The sequence below is a fragment of the Mesoplodon bidens genome (assembly GCF_964165515.1).
Source record: "Mesoplodon bidens genome assembly, chromosome: 2".
Taxonomy (NCBI): domain Eukaryota; kingdom Metazoa; phylum Chordata; class Mammalia; order Artiodactyla; family Ziphiidae; genus Mesoplodon; species Mesoplodon bidens.
The window spans coordinates 151385790-151408635 of record NC_138177.1 but is presented as its reverse complement, the minus strand read 5'-3'; the positions used below and the strand labels follow the sequence as shown (position 1 = coordinate 151408635).

At 48.5% G+C, this 22846-nt stretch overlaps 1 protein-coding gene across 2 annotated transcripts; it reads left to right on the top strand.

The window, feature by feature from the left end:
• Positions 1-7901: 7901 nt before the first annotated feature.
• MPL (MPL proto-oncogene, thrombopoietin receptor) lies at positions 7902-21614 on the top strand (the record flags this gene model as incomplete). Of its 2 annotated transcripts, none has more annotated exons than XM_081224560.1 (12): positions 7902-7980; positions 8134-8266; positions 8606-8784; positions 9304-9572; positions 10004-10166; positions 10423-10549; positions 14968-15149; positions 15312-15454; positions 17430-17589; positions 17783-17879; positions 19949-20036; positions 20250-21614. In XM_081224560.1, 12 exons carry the CDS (start codon positions 7902-7904, stop codon positions 20535-20537), a joined length of 1908 nt encoding a protein of 635 aa, XP_081080686.1. In that variant the 3' UTR covers positions 20538-21614. The 2 variants fall into 2 exon arrangements, with proteins under 2 accessions (XP_081080686.1, XP_081080685.1); XM_081224559.1 differs by having other exon boundaries at positions 9304-9602.
• Positions 21615-22846: the final 1232 nt, after the last annotated feature.

Below are 22846 nucleotides of genomic sequence, written 5' to 3'. Positions count from 1 at the left end.
ATACATTGCTGGTGGGAATGTAAAATGGTGCAGCCTCTTTGGAAAATAGCCTAGCAGTTCCTCGAACAATTAAGCATAAAATTTCCATAGGGCCCCGCACTTCCATTCCTAGGTATATACCCAAGAGAAACGAAAGCATATGCCCACACAAAACTGTACTTGAATATTTATAGAAGCATTATTCATAATAGCCAAAAAGTAGAAACAACCTAAATGTCTATCGACTGGTGAATGGATAAACAAAATGTGGTATATCCATAGCATTGAATATTATTTCAGCCATTAAAAGGGAATGAAATGCTGATGCACTCTACAACATGTATGAACCTTGAAAAATACCATGCTAAGAGAGAAGCGAGTCACAAAAAGACCACATATTATATTTCTTTGTATTTCATTTATATGAAATGTCCAGAATGGACAAGTCTTTAGAAATAGGAGGTAAATTACAGGTTGCTTAGAGTTTGGGATTAACGGATGGAGTGATAGGAGGGCAAGAGCTAAATGATACAGGATTTGTTTGTTTGTTTGTTTTTTTGCATTACGTGGGCTTCTCACTGCTGTGGCCTCTCCCGTTGCGGAGCACAGGCTCCGGATGCGCAGGCCCAGCAGCCACGGCTCACGGGCCCAGCCGCCCTGCGGCATGTGGGAACCTCCCGGACCGGGGCACGAACCCGTGTCCCCTGCATCGGCAGGCGGACTCTCAACCACTGCGCCACCAGGGAAGCCCCTCTTTTTTTTTTTTAATATTTATTTAGTTAGTTAGTTGCGTCGGTTCTTAGTTGCGGCAGGTGGGCTCCTCAGTTGCAACTCGTGGGCTCCTTTGTTGTGGCATGCAAACTCTTAGTTGCAGCATGCATGTGGGATCTATTTCCCGGACCAGGGATCGAACCCAGGCCGCCTGCATTGGGAGTGCAGAGTCTTAACCAGTGTGCCACCAGGGAAGTCCCAGGATTTCTTTTTGAGGAGATAAAAGTGATCTAAAATTGACTGCGATTTCATATATCTGTGCATATACTAAAAGCCATTGAATTGCACACTTTAATTGGGTGAATTGTATGGTATGTAAATTAAATTCCAATAAAGCTGTTAAAAAAGAGAGAGAGAATGAAGAAGTGATGGTGTGGTGGTGAGCTGGAAGAAATACTTAGGTGAAAGAATGGCCAGGGGTTGAATATGGGTGTGGAAGGAAAGGGAAGGAGTCTAGGATTATTGCCACACTTCTGTTTAGATGACTGGGTTGCTGGAAGTGCCCGTCACTGAAAGAATAAAAACAACTGCTACGTACATGGTGCTTAATTGCCAGGCACGGCCGAAGCACGTGGCACGTATTAATTCCTTTCCTCTTCAACAACCCTATTAGGTAGGTACTATTATTATCATTCCCATTCTACAGAAGAGACAACAGGCTCAGAGAGATTAAGTAACTTAGCCAGAGTCTGGCAGGTCATAAATGGCAGAGTTGGGGTTCAAATCGAGACATTCTGGATCCAGAATCCTCCTCGTAGCCACAGTGCTGTGGTGCTTCTCTGGCACAGGAGAAAGGGCCCGACTGGGGTATAATACCAGCTTGCAAATCCAACACCAATACTTTGATTGCATACTGCACGCCAGGTCCTGGGCTAAGGGCAGGCTCCAAGGGCATTCTCCCCCAACAGAAGAGCTCACACGTCCACTGTGGCACCATAGGACCCAGGACGCCACTACAAACAAGGCAGAGAACTTCAGGCCAAAGCACCTAAACTCTCAGCCTCACCTGCCCCAGCCCTGTCTAGCTGCAGTCCTCACTGCCTCACTCCGCAGCTGTTTTCCCACAGGGGATGACCTGGGTTGGGCAAGGGTTGGAACAAGAGACCTACTCAGCAGCACAAACTTGTTTCCAGGGAAATGATGGAAAAGGGAACAGGGAAGGCCGAGGCACGCCTCTTGAAGCCTCATTTGGCTGGCGGCTGTGGGAAAGGCGAACCCAAGTGCTTTGTCCAAGAGGCCTCACTGCAGCCTGCCCGGACTGCAAAAACGGAACTCCCACCCGTCAGCCCTGAGTCATTCCCCTCTCGGCCCCAAGGAAGGGGTGATTTCCTGCCTGGCCCTCTGGGCAGCTCAGGCTCCTCCCACGGGTATGCATCTCTTATCTCACCCCAGGCCTGCTCCCAGAGTCTGGCCGGAGTGGTCTGGTCCTCATGTTTCCTCAGCAGGAAACATGGATTCAGGGGTCAGAGAGAGCCCAGCAGCTCAGGAGGACAGAGGGCTGATCAAATTGGGTCCCCTGTAGCTCTCGCTTGGGGTCGCTGCTGGGCACCTAGGGGCTCTTTTCCCATTTACTTGAATAAAACCTCTCCTGATGCCTGTTTTGAACCCAGCCTCATCCTGTGGGAGAGACTCTGGCCTGGTGTGGCCCTGTGCCAGGCACATAACGTTAAATAAATGAATAAAGTGGAGAAAATAGTAGTCCTGGTCAGAGGTGTCCATGTAGTAGTTATAAGAACAGGCTTTGGAGTCAGACAGACCTGAATTCAAATCCCAGTTCCCCTTAGTAGTGACTTTGGACAACTCAGTTAATCCATCTCAGCCTGCGTTTTCTCTTCCGTAAGGTAAGAACAAGGGCACGGAATGGAGTCCTCGTGAGATGTAACGAGACAATGCATTAGCGTAGGGCTGGCAAATAGCAAGTGCTCTTTAATGGTGGCTGGTGGGACAGGGAATCAGGGAGGAAGAGGCTGGCCCACTCCCACCCGACTTTTACCCCAGAATGAGTGAACTAAGATGACAGTCCCTTCTTGGCAGTGTTCACATCTTGTCTCGCTAAGGTGGAGGTGTGCACAGATTTTATGTATAAAAGCACCCTCACAGGGGCACAAAATCCTGGGGGGACCCAGAGGAAGGAAAGATTGTGTGTGTGTAACCCAAATGTCCTCAAGGCTTGCAACGCTTTGGGGTCACCTTTTCCCTTTACATCCAATCAGAATAACCCAGTCCCTATTCCAATCCTCTGGGAAGCCCATGCCCTCATCTATTCTGACTAGGACTCCAGTACATCCTCATGATCACCCCTCAGTCTGAATTCTTGCTCTTGCTAAATTCTTTTTTTTTTTTTTTTTTTTTTTTGAGGTATGCGGGCCTCTCACTGTTGTGGCCTCTCCCGTTGCGGAGCACAGGCTCCGGACGCGCAGGCTCAGCGGCCAAGGCTCATGGGCCTAGCCGCTCTGCGGCATGTGGGATCTTCCCGGACCGGGGCACGAACCCGTGTCCCCTGCATCGGCAAGCGGACTCTCAACCACTGCGCCACCAGGGAAGCCCTCTTGCTAAACTCTTGATCACTGGATTGCTCACTTTCTGTGGGTGCCATCCTCTCTTGACTCCACAGGTATCGTTACCTTTCTCCCTTTGCTCCTAAAACACCATGAATATAGGGTTTTGCTACAGAAGGCCTCTACTGAGTGTTTGGGGATGCTTTAGGGAAGCTAAGCTTTCACAGAATATGAAGTAAACTTAAAACTGAGTATTAAGCATCACTGTTCTGAAATTTTCCTCCAACAGTCCTTCTACTGGAATCTCTCACTGGTGAAGATTTCTTTCCCTCAGGCTGCTATCTTTCACTTACTAGCTCTCCTCCTTTTTTCTCTGGAGTTACCACAATACACTCCAAAATTCTCATTAATTTCATATTTGGCAAATTTAGCTCTCTAACTCCTTCCTATGCCCAAAGTGTCACCAGGTTGCTTCTGATCAGAAAACAAGGCCTCGGAAAGGAATGTGAAATTGCATTTTTCTTTTTAGGTTAGGCTTTTTTCCCCATTACATATAGTTGGGGGATAAGAGCCCCAAGAAGTAATGACTTGAATCACAAAGACAGCTCCAACAGGCTGAGAGTTTGGAGGGTTCTGTGCTTGGGGAAGCAAGGAAGCAGGGCCTGTGGCAGGGTTTGGGAAAGAGTGAAGGGAGCATCATGAGGGAGAGAGTCCAGGAACAGGAAGATGAGAGGTTTAAGGACTTTAGTTCTAGCATCGAGAGATGAGCCTTGGTCCAAAGGATCACAAAAGGATTTTAAGCAGGGAAAGAATAAAAGCAAATTTGAGCTTCAGGAAAAGTACTGAATAAGGAGAAACCATTTGTCAACTATGGGAATAGCAAACATAACACTGAAAAAGGTGTGGGGAAACCACAGTGCTCTGACACACTGCTCCAGGCGTCAATGGAACAATGGTTCTGGAGAGAAGCTTGACAATGCTGGGAAAGAGATGGGGAGATGGAGAAACCAAGTGCCCAGAGCTACCTCTCCCGGGCTTTCTGACTGGATAAAAATGACAGATGTTGGGAAATCTGGGAAAATTGGGAGGGAGAGGGCAAGGGCACAGGCATGGGCCCCTGAGAGCCCAATTCCCTTCCCACTCACTGTTCAGGGATATCACATTAGTAGCTTGAAATTGGCCGTGTTGGAGTATTTATACCACAAAGAGCAGCAAATGCTACCCAACAGGGCTCCCATCCCCCAGCCCCAGAGAGCAGTCCAACAGCACACTACTGCCTGAGCCAGTCCTCACCCAGCAACCCCTTGAGTTCTCTCAGCAGCGGCTGCACAGAGATCAAATACAGACTTTTATATGCCAGGGCTTTGGCCTTATATCCCAACAGAAAAGCCTAGGCCTGCTGACCTGGCCTGGACCCACTGGCCCCTGACCAGAGAGTAGCAGATCTACGTGATCTCTTTTCCCCTAGGGCTATTCCAGTCTCTGTCTGATATTCTAAAAAAGCAAAGGGTTGGGGAAGGCATCTCTTTCCAGCTGTGTGGAAGCAGAAAAAAATGACAAAATGACAGGGACAGGTAGTTGGTCGTCCTTCCACGCAGAAGCAGAAAGGCCCCAACTCAACTGTCTGATGGTAGTAAACAAGCCCCTTGTCTTCTGAGCTCTGCACCCCTAAACACTATTATGCTGCCTCCCTGTAAAGGTCAGAGGACTTGGTAAGACCTGGATGCAGGCATGGAGGGGGAATGAACATTTGAGGATAACGTCCAGGTTCCAAGTTTACACGCCCAGGTCGCCTATGGTGAGATGCGAACATAGGAAGGGAAGATCCGATAGGATGCAAGGGAGGTAGGAATAGCTCTGTTTGGGACACGGTGAGCTTGAAGTGCCCATGGAACAACAACTCAAGATGTCTAATAAGTAAGTGAGAACTTGAAGTTCAAAAGAGTGATAAAACCTGGAGAGTTGGGGCTTCCCTGGTGGCGCAGTGGTTGAGAATCTGCCTGCCAATGCAGGGGACACGGGTTCGAGCTCCTTGCGGAGCAACTAGGCCCGTGAGCCACAACTACTCAGCCTGCGCGTCTGGAGCCTGTGCTCCGCAACAAGAGAGGCCGCGATAGTGAGAGGCCCGCGCACCGTGATGAAGAGTGGCCCGCACTTGCCGCAACCAGAGAACGCCCACACACAGAAATGAAGACCCAACACAGCCAAAAATAAAAATAAATAAATAATTAAGACCACGTATTAAAAATAAATAAATAATAAAACCTTAAAAAAAAAAAAAAAAAAACCCTTGAGAGTTACTGGTATATAGATGGAATTGAAGCCATGAGACCACTCGGGGAATATGAAGGGGGAAATAAGGACATCTGGGGAACACCAACGTTTAAGAGAAAGAGCAGAGAAAGAAACTGGGAGGGAACGTTACAGAAGTAGGAGGAAACCGGGAGAAGGTGACACATCGCAGAACACAAGGAAGGAGGAGAGTATCAAGCACTGCAGAAAGGTTGAGCATGATAAGGATTAAGATGAGAGACACAGTGAGGTTATTGTGGCTGGTGGAGATGGGATCTAAGTAGGCAGGGGCCGGATCAGGCAGGACCTTGTGTGCCTCTAGGAGGTGTTTGGATTTTATTCTAAGTGCAGTAGGAAACCGTTAGGGGTTTTAAGCAGGGGAGTGAAGAAATCTGATTTGCATTTTAAACATCTCACTCCATTCTGTGGAGGATCTGCTGGAGGGGTTAAGAGTGGAGTTAGTTAGGAAGTTACTCAGTGATCCAGACTTGGACGGACTAGGATGGTAGCAGTGGAGGTGGTTCAAGTTCAGGGTGCATTTTGAAAGACTATCTGGCAGGACTTGCTAATGAATTGAATGTAGGGTAAGAGGAAGACAGGAATCAAGGAGCACTGAGGTTTTTGGCTTGATCAACTGAGTAGATGGTGGTGCCACGTACAGTGTGGGTAAGACCAGAGGAAACAAAACAGGTTTAGGGGTGGGAACCAGAATCAAGAGTTTTATTTTGGCCATCGTTAAGTATAAGATGCCCATTAGACACATAAGCAGAGATGTCAAGTAGGCAGTTGGTGATCCAAATCTGGACCCCAGGAGGGGGAGTCGCAGCTAGAGATATTTTGAAGCCATCAGCACATACACAGCATCAAAGCCATGGGACTGCATGAACATTAGAGTTGTTTCCCCTCTCACTTGACCCGGCAGAGGTTGGGTGGCCCTTGATTGGGGTCCGGGAGAGGCATCCAAAGTCACCCCCACTGGGCAAAGGAAGCTGGTCCTTGGAACTTGAGAACTGAACAGGAATCAGGACAAACCTAGCCTCGGGGACTTCTTGCAGAGAAATGGTGCGAGAGAAGCTAAGACTTCACAGGGGAGCTGTAGGTTTCCATGTCCCTCCTCCTACCCCTTCCCACAATTCTCTGTTAGTAACATTAATTCAGGAGGAAGAGAGAAAAGTGATATTGAGGACACTAACTCTGCAGAGCCAGGAAGGGGAGCCCCAGCTGAAGCCAGAGGGGCTAAATGTGGGAGTTAATATGGTCTACACTGGCCCCATGCCCTGCAAGAGTCAAAGCTCCTGAGAATCGGCATAAAAGCTACCAGTCAGAGCAGTCCCAGGAGGGGGCCTGGGCTACAGAGAAGGGATCACACCCACTCTTCCGCTACTAATGTGAAGATGAGCTCAAGCTGGAGGACTGAGACCAAACATCCCTTGATTCTGAGCCAACCTGAGAAAAGTACTGAAGACCAGAGCTTCTCAAGCTTTAATATGTATTCGCATCATCCGGGAATTTAGAGAGAGTGCAGATTCTGTTTTAGAAGGTCTGGGGCGGGGCCCAAGGGTCTGCATTTGTAAGACACTCCCAGGGAATGCTGTTGCTGCTGATCCATGGACCACACTTTGAGTAGCAAAGGATGAAAGGCAGCTGTGGAGGGTCCCCACAATGGAGGGTGTTGTCTAGTTCCAAGGAGAATGTGTTTATTTGTGCACAAAGTGACAGAACCTAGTAAAGTGGAAATAGCCACCATTTTGTCACAGTTGCAAGGCAGGCAGTCATTTCTTGGCAAATTACACCTTCCAGCGGCACTGGTATGGTTGTTAAGCACTTGGGTTCTAAAGCTTGATGTCCTGAGTTTTACCTCTTAGGAGGTGTGTCATCTTAGGCAAGTCTTTATTTGCATCTCAGTTTCCTCATCACTCTAATGGAAATAATAAGACTATTATGAGGATTAGCTGAGTCAGTAGATATAAAGTGCTTAACACACGGCAGCATTGTAAGTAGCATTCAGTAAACGTTGCTCTCCATGCTCATGATACACCCTTCTACAGCAGTGAACATGGACACACATAGAGGCTTATTCTGCTTTTGGTACATGGTCAAAAAAATGTAACCCCCCCATCTCCCTCCCACCACAGGCCTGTATCCTCTCTTTCAAATTCCTCCTACCCTCCTGCCCACTCCCACGCCCCCTCCCCTGGCCCCCGGCCCCAGTGTGGTCTGGATGGGCCCCACAGGGGCAGGGACAGGGACAGGACGTGGGGCTGTATCTGACAGGAACCTGAGGGGCTGGCCCGGGAGGGGATTGGGGCCCGGCTTCCTGCAGGGAGGATGGGCTAAGGCAGGCACACAGTGCCGGAGAAGATGCCCTCCTGGGCCCTCTTGGTGGTCATCTCCTGCCTCCTCCCGGCCCCCCAAAACCTGGCACAAGTCACCAGCCAAGGTGAGGTATGTGGAGGGTGGAGATCACCTATACCCACGAAGGGGGAGCCCTGGGAGGGGGATGTGCAAAGTAGGAGGCTCCCATTGGTCCCTGACTCTTGCCCACAGACACACCAGGGAGGACCCAGAGCCCAACTCACCAGCTATTCCTCAGATGCCTCCTTGCTGGCCTCGGACTCAGAGTCCCTGAACTGTTTCTCCCGAACATTTGAGGACCTCACTTGCTTCTGGGATGAGGAAGAAGCAGCGCCCAGTGAAATATATCAGCTGCTGTATGCCTACCCAGGGTATGTGCTGCATCATATATATCATATATATGTACCATGTACGTACCACTCCCCTGTATCTGTCCTGTACATACCACAGCTGAGCCCCATTCCAGTAGCTTCCCTGCCTTTGGCCCTATCAGAGGACTACTCCAAGTACATGCCCTAAGTAGCCACTTAATGAACAGATGTGCTTTGGATGTACCCAGCTCACACCGCTACATAACCCCTAATCCCACCCAGGCACTGAAAAGAAAAATGGCAGTATTGGAAATAGAAGTTGGGTTTGGGCCCAGACCTGGGTCCTCAGGGCTGAACAGGTGGCCGTGTAGGTAGGATGGACTTCTCCTGTGCCCACAGGGAGAAGCCCCGTGCCTGCCCCCTGAGTTCCCAGCGTGTGCTGCCCTTTCGAACCCGGTACGTGTGCCAGTTTCCAGCCCAGGATGAAGTTCGCCTCTTCTCTCAACTGCACCTCTGGGTGAAGAACGTGTTTCTGAACCAGAATCTGACCCAGCGGGTGCTCTCTGTGGATAGCGTGGGTACGGACCATCCTCCTGTCATCCTGGCCCCCCTGTTTGCTGCCCTCAGGCCAGCTCCTAGAATCAATCTGAGCTGTGTTCTTTCAAGACGATGTGAATGTCCCCCCACCACCAGACCCCCAGAGGCACCTCAAGACCCCCTTCTCATTCCTCTTAGCCTCAGCATCCAGAGCTAGACTTCATTTCACACCAGAGACACCCTGACTTTCCCATCATTAACCTATTCATTGACTCACTCATTCATCAGTTACAGAATACCTACCATGTGCCAGGCACTGTGCTAGGTGAAAAGGATGCACAGATGAAGAGAGATCCCTGCTCTTGAGGAGCACAGAGCCTAACAAACCTGCAGTGAGGTCACGGTTCTTCCGAGGACAGGAGAACAGGATAAGGAGCCGCCCTGCCCTGCCCCAGGGGCTGCCCTCAATCCAGCCTCCAGTATCCCCTCTCCACAGTCCACGGGTTGAGCTGTAGACTGTGGCCCCCAAAGAGTTCTCATGTGCCCTGTCTCACCTTCAGGCCTGCCAGCTCCCCCCAGGCTCATCAAGGCCATGGGAGGGAGCCAGCCAGGGGAACTTCAGATCTGCTGGGAGGCCCCAGCTCCCGAAATCAGTGAATTTCTGAGGCATGAACTCCGCTATGGCCCTAAGGATCCAAGGAACTCCACTGGTCCCACAGTCACACTGCTGCTGTCCACAGAAACCTGCTGCCCAGCTCTGCGGAGACCAAACCTAGCCCCAGCTCTGGACCAGTCTCCATGTGCTCAGCCCATGATGCCCCAACAGGATGTACCAGAGCAGACCCCCACAACTAGAGAAGTATCCTGGCCTTCTTCTGCTCCACCTCCTAATCTCCTACCTACAATTTTGCCCCCAGGAAAGGATAGGCCATACTTTGGGGAGTCCAGACTGGGTTGATCCTTAGAGAGTTAGTATAGGCTCTGATTAGGAGCCATATCTATTTAGGGATCTCCCACTTTGGGTCATTCATACCAACAAAATTGACAGCTTCAGGCCTCCAAGTTAATGGGGATTTCCCTAAAAAGCCCTGAACTCCACCTGAAACCCACTGACCTGGCTCCCAGTCTGTGTGCATATCTGTCCAGTGAAGAACTGAGTGTCTCTCCACAGGCATGTTGTGGGGCTTCAAATATAAGAGGTGGAGGCTCTCTTGGCTGAGAGGCAGACCTAGATTCTGAGGCTGGGATTCTTCTCCCAAGGCTCCATCTCTGACAGTGAAGGGTGGAAGCTGCCTCATCTCAGGGCTCCAGCCTGGTAACTCCTACTGGCTCCAGCTACGCAGCCAACCTGATGGGGTCTCCCTCCGTGGCTCCTGGGGATCTTGGTCCCTCCCTGTGACCGTGGACCTGCCTGGGGATGCAGGTGAGTCAACAAAGGAATAGGGAGATGGGGAGGAGATAGAAAAGATCTCTAGAGAGGCCTGGGCTGGATATGGAAGCTCTGGGAACCATGGTCCTTCCTGATGACCTCAAACTTGCCACTAGACAGAATGAACTATGTTCAGGGAGAGAAGAAAGAATAGGAGTAAATGTCCCAAGTTATGTGCGTAAAGATGATCTGGATACCCTATAGAGTAGGAGCACGTGGGCTCTGATGCGACTTCCTTCTCTGACCCCAGTGGAAATTGGACTGCAATGCTTTACCTTGGACCTGAAGAATGTTACCTGTCAGTGGCAGCAACAGGACCATGCTAGCTCCCAAGGCTTCTTCTACCACAGCAGGGCATGGTGCTGCCCCAGAGACAGGTGAGAACTAAACTGCTGATTGAGCTTGATGTCATGGGAGAGAAGCACAACCTTGCAGGAAGAAGGGAGAGATTGTCTTGGTCCTCTTCACTCCCCTCCCTTGTCCGCCAAACCAAACAGCCTCCATGCTCTCATCCTCCAATGGGTATTGTATCTTTTCAACCTCTCTTCATACTCTCTGGGAATGCCTTGGTTTCATGCAGCTTTAATCATGTCACCTGTACCATTCCAACAGCCTACATTCTCATCTACCTCCGATTTAGCCCCCATGCTGCTGACAGACTGACTTTTGTTAAACTCAAACTTTGCATGGCCTTTCCCTACTCAAATATGTCCTGCAGCTTTTCACTGTCTATCAGATCCAATCAAAACTTCGCCTGGCCTTCAAGAATTTCCACCAAACACCTCACTGATCTGTCGCTTCCTTCATATCGAGTATATAACCAAGTCTTACTGATTTTACCTATTAAACATCTCTAGAATCTGTCCACTTTTGTTCTTCACTGCCATCATCCTAGTACAAGCCATCATCATCTCTCACTTAGGCTATTGAGAAGACTTATTAACTGATCACTTCTTGGCTCCTCCAAAACATTCTCCACACAGGAGCTGGAGTGAGTTTTTAAAAGTACAAAAAATAGGGACTGCCCTGGCAGTCCAGTGGTTAAGACTTCGCCTTCCAATGTAGGGGGTGCGGGTTCGATCCCTGGTTGGGGAGCTAAGATCCCACATGCCTCACGTCCAAAAAAACCAAAACATAAAACAGAAGCAGTATTGTAACAAATTCAGTAAAGACTTTAAAAACGGCCCACATCAGGGCTTCCCTGGTGGCGCAGTGGTTGAGAGTCCGCCTGCCGATGCAGGGGACACGGGTTCGTGCCCCGGTCTGGGAAGATCCCACATGCCGCAGAGCGGCTAGGCCCGTGAGCCATGGCCGCTGAGCCTGTGCGTCCGGAGCCTGTGCTCTGCAAGGGGAGAGGCCACAACAGTGAGAGGCCCGCCTACCGCAAACAAAAAAAAAAAAAAAAAAAAAAAAAACGGCCCACATCAAAAAAAAAAAAAAATCTTTAAAAATAAATAAATAAATAAAAGTGCAAAAATAAATACAACATCCTCTGCTTAAAACTCTTCCAAGGTCCATAGCTTCCATTGATTTTAGGACAAAGAAAAGAACACTACTGTGACCATATAAAGTTCTAAAAGGCTCAGCCCCTATCAATGCCTTCAGTTTCATCTTATACTATGCTGCCTTTTGTGCTCTGTGCTCCAGTACTGGCCTATTTTCATTCTCCCCTACCTGCCATGTTCCCTCCTGCCTCTGGATCTTTGCACATGCTGTTTACCCCACTCTCCTATCTTTACTTAACCTTTATTTATCCTTCAGATCTCAACTCAAATGTCACCTCCTCAGGGAGCCCTCCCCTGACCTTCCTCCTTAGGTCCAATGGCACTATTATACATCCTTGTTGTACCACGTACCTCTCCTTCTTAAATACTTATCATAGTTACAATTTTACATTTATACCTCACATAGTTTTTTTTTTTTTTTTTGGCTGCATTGGGTCTTCGTTGCTGTGCGCAGGCTTTCTCTAGTTGCGGTGAGCGGGGGCTACTCTTTGTGGCAGTACGAGGGCTTCTCATTGCGGTGGCTTCTCTTGTTGCAGAGCACGGGCTCTAGGCGTGCGGGCTTCAGTAGTTGTGGCACGTGGGCTCAGTAGTTGTGGCTCGTGGGCTTAGTTACTCCGCTGCATGTGGGATCTTCCTGGACCAGGGATCGAACACGTGTCCCCTGCATTGGCAGGCAGATTTTAACCACTGAGCCATCAGGGGAGTCCCATGGTTATTTGACTGATAACAAAATTCTGTCTCAGAGCTCCAGCTGAGAAAGGCTGATCTTGACTATACATGATCCATGAGGGCAAAGTCAGTGTCTGCTTTTACTCACCAATATGTTCTCAACTTACACCGTGCCTGGAACACAGTAGATGCTCAGTAAAAAAAAAATTGTTGAATGAATGAATAATGAAAAAAACCACTATTAACAGTTTTAATGTATTCTTCCAGATTTTATATGCATTTACATATGTCTATACACAATATTCAATTTTCAATATAAATTGGATCACATTACATGTATGATTTAGTAACTTACTTTTTTACTTAAAAATATGTCTTGGAGATCATTACAAAAAGATGTAACTCATTCTTTTTAATAACTGCACAGATTTCCATAGTATGGAGGGGCCATGAATGGATTATGAGGTGGCAAAAGCGAATTCCCTACCAAAACCTGCTCCTCCTCTTCTTGTCCACCCTGCTATCAACTCAGTTTTCCACCCTGAACTTCTGCCATTTCTACACCCTCCATATCCAATCAGAAACGCTTGTCATTTCTACCTCTACAGTATCCCTTGAATCCATCTATTTCCCTCTACCCCAACGACCACAACCCTACTTTCAGATCCTCATAACTGTGCATGTAAAATACCATAACATTGTCCTAATAAATTTCTCTGCTTCTAGTCCACCCTCACAAGTCCTCTCTTACAAACTGCAGTTAGAGTGACTTTCCTAAAGTACAAAGCTAATGATGACAATTCCTGTTTAAAATCTTTAAATGTCTCCATCATTACTGCAAGATTAAGTTTAAGCTCCTTAGAAAGGCAATAAGGCCATCCGTGACCTTGGTCTGCTCACATTTACCACTCCCCACCAGACCCTCTATGCTAAAAGCATTCTGCACCACTTAGAATTTCCCCCAGAGTACCATATCTCTTATCTGTGTACAAGCATGTGCCTGGGATGTCTGTTTGTCCCCTTTGCCTGTCCTATTTATAGGCCAGGACTCAGTCTAAGCACTGCTTTGCACGGGAACTATCCTCTGACCCTCCCCATCTGGGTTAGATGATCCTCCTTGATACTCCCAACCCAGCCCGTGCACATCACAGAAAAATATCATCTGTTTGTTTTTCTACCTTTCCCATTGAAATGACAGGTCCTTGAAAAGTATTCCTCTGTGTATTCATAGGGCCTATCACAGTGCCTGGCACATAGTATCAATTATTTGTTGAATAAATTAGTAAACATAAAAATATATAAAATGATAAATAATTTTAGTAATAGCTAGTCATTTAGGGGTTATAATCAGGAAGGAGACAGGATTTATTTGTTCAATAAACAATTATTGAAGGTGACTATGTTCCAGGCACCGGGGATAGAGTGACAAAACAGAAAAGCTTCCGGCATTGTTGGGGCTTCCATTTTAGTTGGGAGGAGGGAAGAGGGGGTGAGAAACAAGTAAAGAAATAAAGGAACAAGGTTATATGATAGAGACTAAGTGGGAGGGTGGGGGAGGGGTGCTGATTTCAACTGAGTGGTCGGAGAAAACCTTGCCAAGGAGGTGACAGGTGAGCTGAGACCCAAGTGGCAAGAAGAAGTGAGTCACGTGAGATCCAGAGGCAGGGCAACCCAGGGCAAGGTGAGCTGCAAAGACAGTTCATCTGGTATATCTGCTGCACAGAGAGAAGGACTGTGTGCATGAAGGCTGGTAAACTGGTGTGAGAACTGTAGGAGATGAGAATGGGGAGGGAGGGAGGAACTCAACCGTATGGAGTCCTATAGGCTCTGGTATGGAGTTTGGATTTTATTCCAAGGGGGATGGGGAGCCATTGAAGGATTTTAAGCAAAAGAGTGACATGATATGATTTACATTTCGAAAAGATGTTTCTTTGTGCAATTAAAAAGAAGTAAGAGTGGAAGCAGGATCACCAGTTAGAAATCTGCCTTAATCCAGGCAACAGATAATGGTTTCATCTAATGCAGCAGGGGTAAAGATCAAAATAAATGGACAGATTTGTCATATATTCTGGACATTATCAGATCAACATTTTGGATCTGGTTGCTGTGTGGAGAGTAAATTGAAGGGAGTGGCAGAAATGGAGGCAGAAAAGCCAGTTAGGAGGCTGTCGTAATAATCTATTAGTAAAATAACATTTAGAGGTGACTAAGAGGGCCGCCTAATGAGAACAGGTTAAAAACATGTTTTCCTCCAGAAAGATGAAAGCTCTTTAATCTCTGAAATAATACCATTCAAAGTAGGCATTATTAACCCATTTCACAGATGAGGAAACTGAGGCAGAGATAAATCAAGTAATTTGCCCAGAGTTATACACCAATAAGCCAAGACCTGAACTCTATAGCCCATGCTATTTTCCTATCTCATCTAGCCTTTTCTTAAGAAGAGGCTGGACACCAAAACAAACCTCAGAAAACAAAACATTATGACACGGGAGAGAAAGCCCTGTAGGCCCATCCAAAGAACAAGTTAGATTATAATCCAGTCCCCTGTGGGATGGGGGATATCAGGATTAGTCTCTGAGGCAAGCCTGATTCAATGACTCTATGGGACTGATTTGTAGGGACCCCGTCTGGGAGAAGTGTGAAGAGCAGGAGAAAAATCCAGGATCACAGCCCTCCCAGTTCTCCCGCTGCCACTTCAAGTCACGAAATGACAGTGTTATTCACATCCTTGTGGAGGTGACCACAGCCCAGGGTGCCATTCACAGCTACCTGGGCTCCCCTTTCTGGATCCATCAGGCTGGTAAGAACTTTCTCCCCTTCTCCTCCCACATAGTTCCCACCTCTACCATATCTGACCCCATGCCCAGGATCACCAACTCTGATACTTCTGACCCGTGGCCCTGGTGACATGATGTCTCATGCACAGAAGGGCTTAGGCCAGTCCCTGCTGACGTCCCTGTAGTGCTCATCCCCACCCCGAACTTACACTGGAGGGAGGTCTCCAGCGGGCAGCTGGAACTGGAATGGCAGCATCCATCACCCTGGGCAGCACAAGAGACCAGCTATCAGCTCCGATACACAGGAGAAGGCCATCAGGACTGGAAGGTACAGTCAAGGAACAAATGCCCCCAGACCTCATAATCAGGGTATCCCTGAGTTTCACTGTATCTGTTATTAGGAGTGAAGGTGTCTGTGTATTCATGTCTGAGCTTGTTTATCTACGTCTTATCTGATTCAACTGGTGTCTTAATCTCTCTTTGGTATCTGACATGCCAAAGACATGGCATCTGACATTCAACTGGTGTCTTAATCTCTCTTTGGCATCTGACATGCCAAAGACATGGCATCTGACATACTCCTATTTAAACTTTTCTCCTTCCTTTCCTTTTGGGATATCAGTCTCTCCTGATTCTCGTACCACCTCTCTGACTGAACCTCCTCGCTCTCTCCTGGCTCCTCCTTTCCACACTTCCTTTATAGGTTGTGCTTCCAACAGTCCCGTCCTAGACTCTTTTCTCCTCTAGATAAATATATACGCTCTCCCTAAGTGAGTGCTTCAACTCTGTGGTTTCAATGACTATACGTTAACCATCCCAAACTTATCATTCCAACACCCCTATGAAAAGGAACTTCTATACCATAGGTGAATTACTTAAATTTTTGAAGTCTCAGTTTCCTCATTGGTGAAATGGGGATAAAGCTATGTACTTTCCAGAGTTACAGTAAAAAATAAATATATAAATATTTAGCATACTGCCTGGCAGATAGAAGGTGCTCAATATACATTAAATATTAGTTTCTTTCTTTATTTTTATTCTCATTCACCACACATATATACAACTTCTTACCAGACAGTTCTATCTAAAAGCCCGCAGGGCATTTTAGACTCAGGATATCCAAAACTGAACTCATCTTCTTCCCCAAACTTATTTTACTTTTTTACTGAGGTATGAGTTACATAAAGTAACACAAATCTTAAATATACCACTGATTAATTTGTACATGTGTATACAGCCATGTAACCATTACCCAGATCAAGACAGAGATTACTTCTAGCACCCCGGAAGTGTCTCATGCCCACAGGTCACATACGCACACCCTCCAAGGAAACCACTACTCTGACATTACCACTCATAATTTCTGACTGTTGTTGAACTAATAAAATAGAACCACACAGCATTTCTTCCTCAGACTTACCTCTCCTGTTCCTTGTCTCTGACAGTGGCACCAACACTTACCCGGTTACCCGAGTCTGGAATTATCTTTGACTCTTCTCCCTTTTCCCTTCCCTCTATTTATCAACAAATTAGTTGAGTTTATTGTACTAATAGGTCTCATGTCCCTACTACCACTGGCTTAACCTCACCTTTGACCATCCAGCCGGCCCATGCACGCTCTTAGTACACAGAACACTCTGTAACCTCCAATCAAGCAACTCAGGCAGCATTACACTCTTCTTGGTGCTCCCGTGGTACCTTACTTATATCATTATTATTGCCCTAATTATTTCTTGTCGCTATTTACTTGTTTGGGTGTCTTACTCTTCATAAATGTTTGCTAACTGATCAAGTTAATAATGTCTCCCTGCTTGTACACACGATTCTTGTTCCCTGTGCTTGGAACCTCTCCTCGTACCCCCAGCACCTAGCACAGTGCTGGCATCCTCTACTCAAAGGATGTTATTTGTGGCCTGGTCTACGTGGCTCCGAGTATCTGAGCGTGTCCGGGGTTTCCATCAGCCGACCTGGTCTGGGGCGTGCCTGGTCACTGTGCGTGTACCATCTCTGTCGGTTTATCGTATGTATATGTGTCAGGATGAGTAGTCCTCTGTGTAGATGAGTCTGTGTGTCGGGGGTGTACCGCGCCAGGCAGGGCGAGGCTCTCTGTCCTGGTGTTCTCTCCAGCCAGCTTCCGCCGGGATGAGAGTTTTTTTCTAGCGAGACTCTCGGGGGGGGGGGGGAATCCCCGGGGGACTCAACGCAGTAGGATTTCGGTCAAACAGATGCCGAGTTCTAGAGGCCCCGACGCCGGCCCACCCGGACCAGGAGCCTGACCACCCGCTCGCTTCTCCTCTGCGCAGGTGCTGGAGCCGCCTCTCGGGGCCCAGGGAGAGACCTTAGAGCTGCGCCCGCGCTCCCGCTACCGTGTACAGCTGCGCGCCAGGCTCCACGGCCCCACCTTCCATGGGCCCTGGAGCGCCTGGTCCGACCCAGTGAGGGTGGAAACCGCTTCCGAGACGGGTGAGGGCCGAGCCAGAGCAAAGGCGGTCAGCGGCTGCGCGAGCGGAGGGGCGCCGGCTCAGCGAGGGGCGGGGCCGCGGCTGAGCCGACTTACCCGGCGCCCCGGGGCGGCGAGGGGTGGGGCTTGGTGGACCGGGGCGGGGGGCTCCTGCCAGGCGTGGCCCCCGGAGATCTCACTGCTTTTGTCCATCAGCCTGGATCTTTCTGGTGACCGCTCTGCTCCTGGTGCTGGGCGTCAGCGCCCTCCTGGGCCTGCTGCTGCTGAGGTGGCAGTTTCCTGCGCACTACAGGTACCGCTCCGGTCAGGCGGGAGACGGGGCCGTGGTCCGGGCGAGGCCAGCGGCCTCTAAAGAAGCATCCCCGCGTCACTCTATGTCACCCGCCCTCCGGACAATCCCACATCCACACCTGTGGCGTCAGCTGCTCCCAGCGCGTCTTCCCCGGGAGTCGCACTGCCTCCTTACACTCTAACATGCCCACTATACGGGACACCCCAAACAGGCCCACCTTCTGACTCCTCATCTCAGTAACAAGGCTACTGTCCCCCTGTCACCCAAGCCGGAACACTTAGGCGCCACCCTCGCTCTTATCCAGTCTGGTCCGGTCATTCCACCTCCTAAAGCTCGCTCAAACAATAGCCCTCTTTCTCTAGCGGTACAGGCACTACCTGACTCACCAAAACGGAGCCCCTTCTCCCTCCAATCTAGCCTCACGCAGCCACCAGAATAATCTTTCTAAAAATGCACACATGAAGGTGTCACTCTGCCTCCTTAAGTCACATTATTAGCTCCCCAGGATAAAGTCCAGACTCTAGAATGACAAGGAAGGCTGTGCAAAATCTGGCCCCTGCCAGGATTTCCACCCTCCCACCCTGTGCATCAGCCTTGCCAGACTCTTGGTGATTTCCTCCCCAAGTCAAGGCACTTCTCAGTGCCTTTGCACATAATGTCCCGTCTGCCAGGAATATCCACCCTGGATGACTAATACCCATTTATCTATAAATAACTTTCTTCCCCAACTCCTAGGAAACCTTTCCTGACCTTCCCCTATTGGCTACTTTCTTTATGCCCCAATACAGACTTCTTCCATAGTACCAGAAGCATTTTACTGCATTCATTTCTTTATATGTCTTCCCTATGCCTTACTTGGTCATCCTTAAATCTACAGCACAGGGCCTGCTAAATAGCACACACTTAAATAAATGTTATTAATGAATGACTTGTTTATGTGGGGAGACTAAGGCTGAGGAGAATTGTCATTGGAAGTTATAAACATAAAGGACAGAATCCATACCACCTCAGTCCTTCAGTTGGTAACATCTCTCGATTCTAGAAGACTCAGCTCAGAAGGTAACTCCTGCACGTGGCCTCTTTAGATGGCCCTAGGCTAGATTAGATGCCCCTCTTCTGTGCTGCATCTCTCCTTGAACATGTCTTTGAGCTTTTAATCCACTCATATGTATGAGCAGACTGCAATGCAGCCTCTATGCAAGTAGCCAGATCCAACAAAAAATTTGGGAGAGAGGAGGGAGGTGGTGCTGCTGAACCAGGCGTACTCAGTTCCTTTTCCCCAATTTACCAGATACATCACTCCTCCTTCCCTGGAGAGATATGAGTGAGGTCACAGAAGAGGCCTGAAATGTCGTTCAGCTAAAGTCCCTCCATGTGGAAATATGAGCCTAAGGAATTGGAGGTTCCCCCAACGTACCTTAATCCATGTTCTTCCTGGAGAGACCACCTTACCCAGTAACTTAATAAAAGCCCCATTGGTTCTCTCCATTCATTCATTCAACTAATTTCTTGAGAACCTATTATGGGCCAGACACTGTTCTACACCCTGGAGCTACAGGAGTGAGCAAATAGACAAACTCTTTGCTCTCATGGAGTTTACATTCTCGTATATGTGATATATATAAGGATCTAATAAATATGCAATAAGTCAAGTGCTATAAAGAAAAATAAGCAGAGCAGGAGACAGAGAATGATGGGGAAGGGAGGTGGTTCTATTTTAGGGCAGTCAGGGAAGACCTCTTTGTCAGGATGATGTCTGAGCAGAAACCTAAGTGAGGGAACAAATCAAGTGTTCCAGGCAGAGAGAACAGGAAGTGCAAAGGCCCTGAGGCAGGAGTGTTTGAGGACACTCAAATCCCTTTTTTGAACCTCCACACTGCTGAGTTCCCTCTGCCACCAGAGGTTTCCTTTTCACCTATGCTCCACTACCTTACTTTACTGCCTTGACTACACTGTTACCTCTCCAAGCTTGCTCCCCCACCTCACTGCCTCCCCCCACGGCCCCGCCTCAGGGCTCCCCTCCTAACTCACTCCCACAACTCAGTCTCCTTCTCTTCCTCCTCCTCAAGGAGCCTGAGGCATGCCCTGTGGCCCTCACTTCCAGACCTGCACCGGGTCCTAGGCCAGTACCTTAGGGATACTGCAGCCCTGAGTCAGGTGAGTGCACCCCTGCTCTCCACCACCCACCACCAGCCCTGTGTGGAGCTGGATCCTTGCCCTACCACACAACTTTTCCAAGGCCCTTGCCCACCAGCATACCATCCCTGGGCCCTACCTCCAGCCGAACCCTCCTTTCTGTACAATCCAGGTCCTGCTCCCACAAGACCTGCTCTAATCCAGACCCCTTCCCCCCCTTCCCATCTCTCCCAGCCCAAGGCTGCAGTCTCAGATGCCTGCGAGGAAGTGGAACCCAGCCTCCTTGAAATTCTACCTAGGTCCTCAGAGAAGACTCCCTTGCCCCTATGTTCCTCCCAGGCCCAGATGGACTACCGAGGATTGCAGCCTTCTTGCCTGGGGACCATGCCCCTGTCTGTGTGCCCACGCATGGCTGAGACAGGGTCCTACTGCACCACTCACATCGCCAACCATTCCTACTTACCACTCAGCTGCTGGCAGGCCCCTCTCTCCCAGTACCCTGGACAGATCCAAACCCTCTAGTCCTTCCTTCTGAACTTCCCTACCCACCCCATCCCAACAACACAACCATCTCAGACCTCATGTCCTTCCCGTTGTCTACCCTCCTAGCTGGGCTTCATAACACTGATCTTTCAGTACTGCTGCTGACATAAATCCAGGACAAGGCTCACTTGACTAAGCTCCTCTAAATTTCACCTCCTTTCTCTCTCCTCTTTAATGCCAAACTCCTTGAAAAGGAGTCTCCACTTCCTGACTCCCATTTGCTCTCAGACTACTTCAATTCATCCCCCTACTACCACTCCGCTAATGAAACTACTCAGGCAAGACTCACCTCAAATTTTTCTCATCACAAGATCCAATCGGATTTTGTTAATTCTCAATCCATTTGATCTCTCTGTTGTCATTTGTCCTGGTGACTACTCATTTCTCCTTTAAATTCTCTCCTCCATGGCTTGCATACATCACCATCTCTCCTGGCTCTGCTCGGGCCTCTCTGAGTATACTAATAGTTAAGAGCATAAGCTCTGGAGTCAGAGCTGGGTTCAATTCCTGTCTTTCCCATTTGCTAGCTGTATGGCCTTGAGCAAATAACGTCTTTGAGCCTTAATTTTCTCATCTATAAAACAGGGATCATAACAGAACCCCATAGAGTTGTAAAGAGCATTTAGTGAGATAATCTCAGTAAAGCACAGTAACTAGGACATAGTAAGTGTTTGATATGTCTAAACTATGGTAATTATTCCTTCCTAATTTTACCCTGGAATCTCTTCCACTCCTTAATTACTACAGTCCCTCAAGAGTCCATTCTTAACAGTCTCCAATCCCATCCGCTCTCATTGCGTTTCCTATACGCTGACCATTCCAAAGTTCTTATCTCCAGCCCAGACCTCTACTACAGCACCTGTAATGGTTTATACAAGTAACCGTTTACATGTCTGTCTTCTGTTACTAGATTGTGAGCTCCTTGAGGGCAAGGGCTGTGATTTATTTGTCTTCCCTCCAACCCCTACCCCCCAGCACCTGGAGTAGTGCTTGGTGCATGGTAGTAGGCCTTCAATAAATGTTTTCTAAATGAAGGAAATCTTTCTGGACAATGCCGCCTTAACCCCATGCCTCTCATCCTCTCTGCCATTCGTATGCAGCAGTAAATGTGCTTAGGCCATTCTGATTATGGATTCCCCTGACCCATTCAAATTCTCAAACAAACAGTATTTTTTGCTGACTCCAAATATACCCACTGTGTCAGTCAGGGTCTTGGCAGAAATAGATGACGCATTCAATCTGGGTATCTGGATGAGAGTTTAATAAAGGGCATATTTATAAAGATGAGGCAGGATTTAGGAAAACCATCAAGGAGTAGTGCAGTACCCCGGGGCTAACAAAAGCCGGGAGCTGGTACCCACCGCATCCCACCCTGGGCATCAAGGGGTAATGGGAGAGAGTAGTTATGAGACAGGGAGAGAGTAGCTACAGAGAGGGCCGCCTGGCAGGAGCTGTGGCAGAGAGCTACAGCCAACCTGTGGGGATATGGCGGGGACGGAGCCAGGGGAACAAATAGCTCATGTCTGCCCTCCCCTTCCCCCAACCCTCACTCTCTGATCTCCTGATCTCCTGATCTCCTCCATCTGCCCTAACAAAGTACTGCAAACTTGGTGGCTTAAACAACAGACATTTATTATCTCTTAGTTCTGGAGGCTAGAAATTCAAGGTGTCAGCAGGGTTGGTTGCTTCTGAGAGCTGTAAGGAAGAATCTGTTTCATGCCTCTCCCCAGCTTCTGGGGGCTTCCTGGCAATCTTCAGTGTTTGGATTGTAGAAGCATCACCCACACCTCTGCTTTCATCTTCACATGGTGTTCTCCCTGTCTGTGTCTGTGTCCAAACTTTTCCATTTTACAAGGACACCAGTCATACTGGATTAGGGCCCAGCCAAATGACCCCAACTTAACTAATTATACCTGGAGTGACCCTATTTCCAAGTAAGGTCACACTCTGAAGTACTGGGGCTTAAGTATGCAACATATAAATTTTGCGGGGGAGAGACACAATTTAACCCATAACATCCTCCCACTGGTGGAATACAAACAGAAACCAGGGCCCAAGAGAATCCATTGATGCAGGCCATATCAGTCAGCCTCACAGGGCAGAGTACAGGATGAAGAGTGGACCTGCATGGGACAAATGGATGACATCCGGTATACTCACTTTCCATAATTCCTTCCCCAAGCCATGTTCAAGGCTCCAACTCTACTCCTAGGGACTCAAAACTAGGATTGAGATCCAAACCACTGAACCTCTCACCTTTACACCCATTCAGCCATCATGTCCTGACC